At 41.5% G+C, this 12,411-nt stretch overlaps 1 protein-coding gene across 1 annotated transcript in view; it reads right to left on the bottom strand.

Annotated features, from left to right (window-relative positions):
• cdh24a (cadherin 24, type 2a) overlaps window positions 1-10,770 on the bottom strand; it is a 39,276-nt gene extending 28,506 nt beyond the window's left edge. The window contains exon 1 of the mRNA XM_088005162.1: window positions 10,029-10,770. Within this exon, the coding sequence (XP_087861288.1) occupies window positions 10,029-10,649 (621 nt within the window). The 5' untranslated portion in view covers window positions 10,650-10,770. The remainder of the gene's footprint in view (window positions 1-10,028) is intronic.
• Window positions 10,771-12,411: the final 1,641 nt, after the last annotated feature.

Here is a 12,411-nt window from a genome sequence, read left to right on the forward strand (position 1 = left end):
ACATACAGCAACAGGAGGCGAAAGAGATTACCCAGCCTTCATCACATCCAGGCTTCTGACCACAGACTCTCGCGTCTCTCCGTCCTCGAGGCATATCTGCACATGCTGATAATCCACAAAGCTCACTCGCAACCTCTGCTGCCGACCCCAGATACTCAAGAGGACTAAAGCTTTGACTTTAAGTAGCAGCCGCAGCGCAGCCTGTTTTGAAATGTGAGTGGCAAGTTTTGCATATATTTACTCAAGCCTTCTTTTTTTTAATTATTATTATATTTTCAGCTAGAAGATGTGCTGGTGAACAAAAACAAATCTACCAGGGTAGAATTAGTGGATTCAAAGAACACAATCGGTGCATCATCACCAAAAACGACCACGCAGGCAAACTCTTACTCCTACGGAAAACCTACTAATAGATCAACCTGTTTGGTAATATCTAAAATGACTGACAAAAGTATTCCCATCCGTTTCCCTCATTCGGTCATGTTATGTGTCATTTACAGTTCATGTAAACACAATGCAGAGGCAAAACTGTGACCTGAGGAAGGGAAACGGATTTTCTAATGTCTTTACATTTATGTCACATTTATTCTTGGGATACATGGATAAATCGGCATTGATTTCCTTAATTTTGGGAGATCTGCGATCGGCCGACAATTACATGTGAAGATGATCTTATCTACCTCAGCAAAGACCTAAAAATCAGCCGCTGTTCTCTTCTGCTGCGCTGTGAGAGCGGTTCAGCTGACGGCCCACCAGATCATGTCTGCAATAGTCGCTCCACTGTTGCCAACTCAGCAACTTTATTTGTATATTTTGCAACATTTCAGGAAAAAAACAAACAAAAAAAAAGGAATTGGGGATCGGCCAGAAAACTGCAATCTGTTCACCCCTAGTTTATTCATCCGAGTCAATACTTTGTAGAACCACTTAGGGCGGGGGCGTCAAACTCATCTTCATTTTGGGCCACAAAGAGAACGCAAATGTCTCCAAATGTCCAGTTGGGGCAGAATGTGCCGATCAAACTTCCTGTTAAACTTAGATTCTAAATAAATAGCTGCCTCTGCAGTAGATGAGTCGGTAAAATTAAATAATATGGAAGCTCTTTTCACATTGATGCAATTTGGCAGCATACAAATAAAACCTGCTGTGATATAATTGATTAAAAAAAAATTAGGGACATAATTATCTTCCCCAAATCAATCAAATTTGGTGTCAAACGTTTGCGCAACAAAAATTTTCATTTGTGCTTCGATCATTTCGAAGATGTTAATAAAAATAGTTTCCAGAGATCACAGATGTCAAAGGTCAACCAAAGCCTCCATATTTACAAAATCAAACAAAAATTAGAGGACAAAATGCACAAACCAGCACATTTGTAACACAATTAATTGATTTGCTCATGTGGGTAGCGGAGGGGAGGTTTATCGCTGATGACTTCTAAAAACCTTTTATTAAAATCTTAATAAAGATAACGGCACAAACAAAAGTTTTTGGTGCACAAAGCAGTAGAAACATTTGACACAAATTTTGTTTAAGAATGTTCTGGACTTTATTTTAGGGGTATCAGGCTAAAAAGGGTTGTGCACAAAGGTAATCCCAATTTTTAAAAAATTTGTTTTCATGAAACATTTTTGAAAACCTTGTATACTTATTAGTCACAATAACTAGTTTTGCTGGGCGATAAATTGCCCCATTAATTATTGCTGTGAACGATAATATTGTCATTTTGAGATAATTTTCAAGTGATACATCGATAGCAATGCAAGTTGCCCCTCTCAAAGACTAATAAAGGAACATTTCTGGATATTTTAAATATCCCAAATAAAACAACCAAAAACAAATAAAGCAAAAATAAAACCGTATATTAAATGGATTATGACATGTCATAAAAAATATTAATCGTCAGAATGGAAATTATTGAGCTAATTTTCAGTTTATTATGCGATTAATTGCGTATTGTGACAGGTTTGCCTATATCCTGCCTTCCACTTAATAATTATGAATTACCTTGTCAGAACCTACTGCACACCATCCTAATAAAACACATCAAGTTTGTGGTTAGGACAAAAAGTGAAACAAGCGGTCTGAAGACTTCTTCGTGGCAGGTTGTGCTCACTGAACATGAAGCGTGCATTCTTCAGAGGGCAAACAAACTGCGTGTGTAGGTTTGATGGGGCTGAGCGCAGGGATTATATACACTCCTAACGCTACATACGCACAACAAACGGCAAGATAAAGTGCTGCTTTCTTTATCCATCCCTGCACCCACATCCTCTGCATCCTTTCTGCCTTAAAACTAGCTTTGATCCCACTCTTCTCCACCAGAGACATCTTTGTCGAAGCCTCGCTCCCCCCCCTCTCCCCCATCCACCACCTCCCACTTCCAATCCAGACCTCCTCTCTCCTCACTGTCTAATTGCTGGTTCAGTCCCGCTGCGCTTCAGTCAGCATGGAAAGACACTCTCGCGGCGGGGAGGAAATTTATCCGTCCCAGTCCAAACAAAGCGAGGAAAAGGAGGATACCTTCTTATGTCACTTTCTCTTCCTCTTTGTAACTCCCACCCTCCTTCGTCCCTCCCTCCCCAGTCGACTGGTGTTGGTGTGCCGCATCCACCTCCGGGTTTATTTCTGCCCCCGGGAGACGAACTCTTTTCACCCAGGTTGAGGCACCTGTGATTTTAGCTGCTGATAACTCTCCTCACATCTTCCGTCTATTTCTGGCAAAACAAAGTGAGCCGCTTTAGCGAAGGGGAAACCTCGCGCTTTCAATTCCTCCACAGCAGCAGCAGCATTTTATTACATGAATATTAAAAATGAAGACAAAAGGCATGAGCACCCTCGCGTTGCCACCAATCGCCCCGGCGCCCCTCCCCGCCTGTATCAATAACAATCAGAGAGGGAAATTAAACATTTATGAGGCGTATACGGCCCTGGTGAGGATCCAATCTCCACTGTCACTGCATGGTTTACTGGGAGCTCCAAAGTGTTTGGCGGCGGTCCCTGTTAGCGTTGCGGCTGATGGAGGCCTGCTCCGAGTGTCGTCAGGCTGCCAGGAGCCGCATTAGAGAAGAGGTCCTCGCTGTGAAATAATACAGACCGACCCCAGGGGGCCGCACGGTTCACGTGCGTCCTGAGCTAAATCATCTCCACCGCTGATGGCAGATGAAGGCTGCCGGTGCTGGCTATCGTCGAAGCTCAAGTGTGGGATACAACAAGTGGAGGTGGAGTGGGGGGGAGAGGGGCACAGCTGCTCAGATGCAAGATCTGAGCTACGTTTCAGCAGCTAACAGGACCTAAGAGATACACAAGATGCTATTTGGCCTTCTTTTTTTTTTTTTTTCTTTTGCTAGCGTTCATATTGCCGATTTGGATAGAAAGCATTCCAGAGGATAGACATGTCAAAATAACTGGAGGCAGAGATTTGCTTCGCCGCCTGTTTTATGTGGCCCGCAATTCAATTGAACCAGAAAATGTGACTTTCAGTATGGATGCTGAGAGGAATGCAGTCAGGGACGAGTAAACATGTATGGTCATCGTTTTGGTTTTATCAGATGGCTTCAGAGTACTGCTGGGAAATTTATTGTATCATTTATCACTTATCGTGATAAATTTATCCAAATTCCAAATAGTGATGTTTAGAAGCCCCTAAAACGGTCCGTATTTTCAGGATTGATTTATTTTTTTTTATTTTTATTTTTTTTACTATTTGTCTTCACCGTTTGTTCAATCAACATGTATCAATAAATTCAAAAATGTGAATAAACGCGGCTACACTGTTAGGGATACAATATATTTATGTGTCACTTTATGTGGCTGGTGTCCTATGGAAGCGTATTTCAAATTACGCTTGTTATTCAAATTAGTTTGTGTTTGAAGAGCAGTATTTGTGTTTGTGAGGCTATGACTGCTGTGCCACACAGTTACCTAAAAACCGAGTAATAAACAATAAATAGTTGTCACTTTTATTGTTATCATCATAGCACCGTAAAATATCGTGATAAAACTTGAAGTCCATATTTCCCACCTCTATTTTAGTGGCTTTGTAGTAGGAAAACGTCTGATTATCATTAAAAATTAAAGAGCATTAAAGTGCTCTTCCTGACTCTTTTCATCCTCCTTTCTGCTCACAATGTTCTCATAACTTTCATCAGGTTTTCATCCAGGATTGTCCATCCATCCTCACACCAACAGTGAAACGTTTCCCGACCAGGTTTCTTTCAGTGTTGGCCTTCGTCTGTGTAGATGTTATTTTACACGCAGGTGGACTCTACTTGTTTTTAATTTTGGGGAGTTCATATCCATAGCTATGCTTCATGTCGCTCTGAAACAGGGGCCAACAAACTTTTTTCAGAATCTGAGTCAGATTTACAGGCTCAGATTATGTGCCCAATCAATCAATCAATCAAGTTTATTTGCATAGCACATTTCAGCAACAAGGCACTTCAAAATGCTTCACATTGTAAAAACACCAAATATAAAAAGACCAACTTTAGAAGGAATAAAGGAATTTTTTTGTAGTATTTTCCAAAAATATCAATATCCCAAAGAAAATGTGTCCACCCACTTCATTGCAGTTTTTTTAAACGTTTTTCTTTGTTTTAAAATCTAAAAATAGAAATACAATGATGTTTTTTGTAAACGTGAGGACACATTTTTTTATAGATTGGTAGATATTTCTTAAAGATCTTCCAACATTTGTGGCCCCAAACTTTTATTCTGCTGGCCTGGCTCTTCCAGAGTTTGCAGGCCCCTGATCCGCAGCATAAAACTCAGTAAAACACATTAAAGTTTGTTTATTGATGTCAAAAAGTTCAAGAGGTATAAATGCCTTTTATTGTATATCATGTTAGGCCATAAAGGGTCAATCAAACTGGTCACGTTCAGACTGTACAGGCAGAGACATGAATGTGGCTCTGTGAATAGTGAGGCTTCATTTAGCATGAAGCTAAGCTAAAGTTCAACATTGTGTCACTAAGAAGCCAGAGGTGACCGTTGTGATGCATGCAAACTCTGACCAGAATACACGCCTCCGAGGTTTAATATCTATTTAAAGGATTTAGTATAATTCGCAGCGCACTGATCAGAGAAAAAGAATCAAGTCGGTGACATCATGCTGATGTCTGGTGACTGTAACCCAGGGGAATCGCTGCTTTTTAAATAGATCCATCTCACAGTCTTAGAGTTCAATGTTTGACAGCAGTAACCTTGTGGCCACTGAAAGTAACAGCTACTGCTTCTCTTACACATATGGTTAAAAGACCATGTTAAATGCTATATGTAGCATCCATAGTGTTTTTGGTTTGGCTCACTCATGGCGTTCTACAAACAGATTTATTCACCACAGCCTTAAACAGGGTGATAATTCAATAACGTTGTAGAAAAATCAACACAGTGTTTGAGTCTTTTCAGCCCTCGGATAGAAACTATCCACAAGAACACGGCAGCTACTCTCCCCAAACTGAAACTCTTAAAACCAAGCGCGATTATAAATTGTTTTCTTCGGTTCCGATGAGCTGACTCATACTTATCCGCTGCGTATTTAGCGGTGCTCTTTAAATGGGAGTTCCTTTGTCACAGATGATTCAGTTTGCACCAGCTTCACCGTCGAGCGGATGGCGGCGCGGACTGGGAGGTCTGAAGTTACCATAGTGACACACCAGTCAATCTGGCAGTGACTGAATGGTGACTCACTATTGGCCAGTTTACTCTCTGAACAACACTTGCACGCCTGTTTCCACAAGAGGCTAACTGAATTTTACTTGGTAAATTAAAATTTGTAAAAATGTAACAGTAAAACTCAAAATAAGTCAAATATTGCAGAAAGTAATTCACCAAAATACATTTTCACCACAGTAATTGTCTTATGTGGCAGTATGTGATGTTCAGGTAAGATATTTAAATGTTTATAGTTACAGGAACTGGAATCATTCAAAGGTCAGCCTTAAAGGTTTTATTTCAGTTTTTATTTAGCACAAGTTAAAACTAAATATCTGCTAACGTAGCATTGTATGGCACTGATATGAACAGTTTCAGTTTTAGTTGTTTTAAGTGGCTAAAGACAGCTAAAACAGTTAGCATACATCTGATTAGCCATTAAATGTTAGCAACCCTTCCCCACCTGTTGCCACACACTGCTGGACAGCTGGCTGAAAGAAGACTTTTCCCTCACTTCTATAGGTGAGACTAATTTGTCCGTTTTGAAATATTTCCACAGCATCAGCACAGAAACTATCTGGACATCCACCCATCAATCTGCTTTAAAACTGCACTCAACGTGTCCATTAAACAGCTAGCAGCAAGTTTACGACCCGAATACATAGCAAGACTAATAAATGAACCAACAAACCTGCTGCGCCACAATGCTGCACTGGAAAGAACAAACTGACTAAAATTATAAGACTTATAGTTGAACAGTAAAGTTACACATAGTGGCTGTTTATCCAATTGTTCTGCATGTGCCCATGTATTAAATTATCAACATGTTATGTCGACATATGTTAACCTGTTAACTGACCACGCCCCCTTTGTACCACCAGATAACAGGTTCATCTGAAATCATGTCATGCTTTTCTATTAAAGATATTTGTGCAAATGCTGTGATTCTGTTGTTTTTTTTAATCAATGTTAATATACAGCGTAGGCCGAATGATGACCAAAGATGCTTCAAAACAAGTTTTAATATTTATGAACCATTTATTCTATATACGAAAACACAATGAAAAAAGGAGATTTTTATATTTGCTGGCATTAGGAACACTAGGAGTTTTATTGAAAGCATTTGTGATTTGTTAAACCTTTAAAACACGGGGATTCAACTATTACTAATTAATATTTCTAAAATCCTCTAATTCTAATGAACCTCCTGTTTTCTTGTCTCTTTCTAAAAATAAATTACCATTAACTTTTACCGCTATTAAAAAAAAAACTGCCTTGTCCTTGTACTGTCTATATTGGTGACTAACAAGAATGAATTCAGGAGCGCTTGACTAAATGTAATACAATCAAGATTTAATTAGCCGTATTTGATAGCAGTTGTGTGTTTCTCCTGTTTTCTATCCTCAAACTGAAGGTCTGAATGTTCTGGCTAGGAGCTTCCAGCCTGCTCCGGTGATGAAGAGTGGGGGAGGGGAGCTTAAAGTCACTTTTGCAGGGGTTTTGTAAACACCGAACTTTCTCTGTAGTCCTTCTAACACCAATATTCTGTAACCTGAGTGCTTCTGGACACTCTGACATTGGCTATTATACCCCGCTGCCTGTGGCATGTACTTTGCCGCAGCTGAGATAGCATGCAGGTCCTCCTCTCTCACACACCCAGGGGAGATGTGCTTCCACTCAAAGCCCCGCTTCTTCTCACAAGCCATTTTTCAGAGCATTTTTAACAAATTATGCTTTTAAAAAGTAATGGAAACGAAATGGGCCATTTCGGAGAGTGGTGGGGATGTGCTCCCAGGGTGCCCCGGTCTAAATGACACCCGTGTTGGCACACCAATTTTACCACTTCAGCCAAGCATGGCTAACAACGTTTGGGTGACAGTTCAGGGTTCTTTCCTAATGTACAAGTCGAGTTTAGCTGTTTATTTTAATGCAGTCTTGCTGAAGATAAAACAGAGGAGAAATCACATACAGTGTTGGGGAAAAAATGGGTTTTTGGGCACTTAGAGATAGAAGTGGACATTTATCATATCGTTTATCACTTATCGTGATAAATTTCTTATCAGGATATGAATTCTGATGTATCATTGTCCAATAAATTCCAATTAATTTGAGTTTAAAAACCCCAAAACTTGTTTTACTGGGGAATGTTTTTCAGGAGCAGCATTTATGTTTGTGGTGAGTCTTGAACTCTGACCTTAACTGAGGTAAGTGAAGCCTGCAGTGATTTACATGTTGTTCTGGGTTCTTGTTAGTTTGCGACCGAAGAGAAAGACGGACTGGAGCCAGCAGTTGTAGGTTCAGTTCAGTTCAGTTCAGTTCAGTTTAGTTCAGTTCAGTTCAGTTCAGTTCAGTACAGTTCAGTACAGTTCAGTACACAGCATGGCATATCAGGTCACAACAAGAAGAGGGAGAATCTCCCTCTCACCTGAACCACCTGGCTTTTAAAGGATTGGCTCCCACCAGGACTAATTAGAGGGGTGGAGACAATCACATTTTCAGAAAGAAAACAAACATTTGCACTAAACTATTCCTACAAAAAAAATGTCTACACAGTTACAATTAACTCAAGCAAAACTAGAAACAAAAACAATCTGGGCCCAAACAAAATCCAAAATACATCCCTCCTCCCTCTCAGAAAATGGATTTTCCCAATGAGGCTGATTGGAAACACCAGGTCCTGGTCAGCACTGCTCATGGGCGCACTTCCATGGCAACATATAACCAGGTGACCTCAAAGAGATGAGAAGATGATTAAAACAAGTGAATAAATCAAACCACCTCCCAAAACAATACATCCACCCAAATAAACTACAATATACAAAAGCACACAAAAAACACCTCCTGTTAGGGGTAAATCCCTCACAGTTCTTTTGTGACTTCCAACATTAATCTCTATTGAGTTCTTGGAGTAATTTTGGTTGGCCGCTCACTCGTGGGAAGATTTATGTTTATTCCATGTTTTCTCCATTTTTGAATCTCAAAGATGCCAATAAGTTTGTTTTCATCTAATCTTGAATTTATTTAGAATTGGGAATTATGTGTTGCTTTTTGTGATATTTTCGCATCCTTTATGCTGTGAGACAAGTTTTATTTAGGTGTTTTCCTGATTCTACAGGTTTATTCTGATTTCTGAGTCTGGTTGTGGCTAGTGAAGCTGAACTCTTTAAGGGTGTTTTAACACATACTAGTACGGCAGACTCGGTTCGACTGGGGACCAAAATTGTAACATTTGCTACATTTTCAGCTGGTGTGGTTCTCATTCACACTGCAAACAATTCAAACCTTTAAAATAACCTGTTCACCTCCTCTCCCGTTGTGGCGCTGCACCAAGAACTACTGAAGGAAAACGACATGAAAACTTCAAAAGACATGAGAGCAACTTCCTTCTTCACAAGATGTAAACAAAACTGGGATTGTTGTAGGATTTCTCTTTTGTCTTTGGTAAAAGACCACGAGCCATTCCTCCTGCTAACGCTAGACTCTTGTTTTTGTTGTATTTGCCCAGAATGCCCTGTGCTTTAGTCCACTTCCTGCTTTTGGAGCAGTACCCGGTCCACATGCATCCACCTATTCACTGGAACAACATCAGAGTTCACTTCAGTCGGACAGAGACCTGGGTTTGTAGGCGGACAAGAGTTTGCTTTTTTGGTAAGCATCAGAGTTCAATGACGCATTCACACCTCTCCAAACAAACCGGACTTTCTAGACAAATCGGAATAAAGTTTGATGTGAATGCACCCAGAGAAACATGTGGTTCATCACAGTTAAGTCGTTGTTCAACAACAGGAGGTGACAGAGTATGCCTCTTTTTCAACAAGGCACCAGGTTGGTATGGATTGTTTTTTTCCATGAACAAATCATTTGAAAACGTCACATTATTTGTACTGAGGTTATTTTGTCTGATATTAGAATGTGTATAATGATCTGAAACATAAAAGTGGCACAAAAGAAAGAGAAGAAATTTGTAATGAGGACAAACACTTTTTTCCACAGCACTGTACATAGATACAATCTCCCCTTTCCACTCTGGTTGGAAATGTCACAGTCCATCGGGCAAACCTCGAAGCGTAAAAGCAGAGATGTTGAGTGCAAGACGCGCTGTGAGTGAACACGGAGTGAAACTGAGTGAAAAGTTGTGCACTTCCAGAGCATGGATAATGCAAACATACAAATGCCTCTACCAAGCACAGCGGCCAATTGTGTTTGTTTTGATTAAATTACTCTGAGCGTGAGTTATATCAATGACAAAAATGTGTTTGCCAAAAAAAGAAAAAAAAAGTAATGCCCTGAGGAGTAAACTACAAACATAATATCACACAAATAGATGCAGGAGATTCACATGGGCATGCAGAGTGTTTACAACAACAGCTTACCCGCCCAATGAGCACCGGCTCGGGCCCTCGGTACTCCTCGATCACAAAGAACTGGTTCCAGAGCCAGCTCCTGCGGCGGCGGGGGCTCCGGCCCCACTGAGGGTCCTGGACCCGTTCAGGCCCACCCTGACTCCTTCCAGGCCGAACCTCACCGACTCCATTGACAGAGTACGCCTCTTCCTCTGAACTTGGTCCTGGATAGTGACCATCAATTACACCGCCATCACCCCCATTACTCAAACTGCTCCTTTTGCTACCAATCTCAGTCACTTCTGTTCTAAGTTTAGACATGAAGGATGTAGCAGAAGTTTCAGGGCGGCTCAGCGTGTCAATTTTGTCAGCCAGGTTGTTGCCACTTAGTTGGAAGGCCAGGCTTGGCATTGGTGTTTCGTCAGCCCCGGCATTATGGCCGTGTCTTCCCGGCTCTTTGATTCGCTCGAGCAAGACGTCTGCGGACTCCGGGTGAGGTAAGACTTGTTGCTCTTTGCTTGACGTCGCTCGCAAGTCCTCATCTTCCTCTGAAAGGCCGGTGGCCTGCGGGACGCCGCAGCCTTCCCCCCGACAGAGGAAGAGGAAGAGGAGCGCCACGTGTGGCGCCACAGCGAGGCGTTCACGGATCATGACAGCTTTACTACAGTTGCTTCTTCCTGACTTCTCTGCCTCGCCTCTCCTCAGAGCGCGCCGCCTTCATCTCGGAGATTTTCCTCGCACATTTCCATGCGGCGCACATGCTTGCCCAGGATCACCTAAGAGAGGAGACATAATTAGCGCAATGTGGAACACGTTCATTAATATGGCTCGCAAGTGCTTCGAGACACACGGAAGGAGGAAAAAAAAGAGGCATAAAAGTTGACATCTTACTCATTATCTAACGCAGGGTGGTGTGGAGAGAGAGGGGGGAGGGGGGTGGTATTTTAAGACAAATTTCTACATGAATGTTTCTCTGCTGTTTGTTGAGCAGCTTTGTTTGCTCATCTGAGCACTCTGCCAGCTGCAGTAAAAATAGCAGTGCTTTTCTTCTACAGAGTGGTGCAATAAGAACGTCTCCCACCCCCCCACTCTTACGAACAAGAAAAAAGGGGAAGAGCTACTTCGTGCTGTCGCAGGTGGATCTCGCTCTTGATCTCATCGGCAGACGAGAGAGATAAGTGTGAGGACTTTGAATTTTTCAATTAATTTAGAGCCCAAGGGCCCGGTGAAGAGGTGGAGCTCAGGTACTTTACTGCGCCTTGTCACACACAATTGCCTGGACAGGAATTGATTGATGCCGTCCCCAAAGACGGCCCCCCACATGCTACAATGCCCAATAGACGAAGAAGTTCCTCCTTCAGAGATTAATTAGGCTCATAAATAATATAATCGATGACTTGCTCTTATTTCCCAAAAGTTTAATGATCTCCGTTTCATTTGCATACGAGTCAGATACGAGCGGGCCATTGATCTCTGAAGTTTGATGCAGTGGAAGGTGTCAGTAACTAGACTCGGTTGAAAATGCATGATTGCACTTTCTCTCTCCCCCTACCCCATTTTGTCCCACGTGCATCCATCACTCTGCCTTACTTTTTCCCATGAACGGAATAATTCTGGCGTCTGCTTCCACCTTTGTGCACACATGGAAGCGTGCGCTATAATTTCCACAGAGCTGAAGCATATCAGTCACATATATACACATAGGCACGTTGTTTCTGCTGTTTTCTTTGCATGGCTGTGGTTCTTTTCTCTACAAAGTCAACATCAACTCTTCTTCACAGGATTGTATCATCAGTCACATCGTGGGTTTCTTTGTGTTTTTTCAGTTTGATGTGCTGCGATATTCAGGAGTAATTTTGGATGGCCACACTCTCCAGGGATGCTTCGTCTGGTTAATCTCTTGAATTTCTTGAGAATGGGACATGATCTGTTGCTTTTGGCGTAACTTGATGCTGTAAAATGGAATCACTTCCAGGATTGTCAGAAATATCTTCGTAACCCAATCCAGGCTGTTCGTTTATCATGCGTGGTTAAATATTTTAGCTCAGGCGTGATATCGAGCTTTTTCAGCATACTTCATGCCGCCAGACAGGTCCTATTCTTGACTTTCCAGACCTAAGGCTGAAAGGTGTGACTATATGGTGAAATTGAACCAAGCATTTCATAAAAGCAGCATACTTATAAGTTAATTCAAGATTTAAAGGGTGGGCAGTACTTTATGTAGGGCCAGGTTGCTTTTATTGCTTTATCTCTTTCACGAATGGTTAATCATTTGAAAGACCGGTTTTTGTATTCATTCAGGTTATTCCTGTTGACTATAACATGACAAATACTTTCCTACAACACGGCAGCAACAAAGACTGACATAGGACAAAACATAGTTCCTCTCATGTCCAGATAAGCATGTGCTTTG

The sequence above is a fragment of the Poecilia mexicana genome, unplaced genomic scaffold (genome assembly GCF_051168715.1).
Source record: "Poecilia mexicana isolate PSO_F unplaced genomic scaffold, ASM5116871v1 scaffold_4, whole genome shotgun sequence".
Lineage (NCBI taxonomy): Eukaryota > Metazoa > Chordata > Actinopteri > Cyprinodontiformes > Poeciliidae > Poecilia > Poecilia mexicana.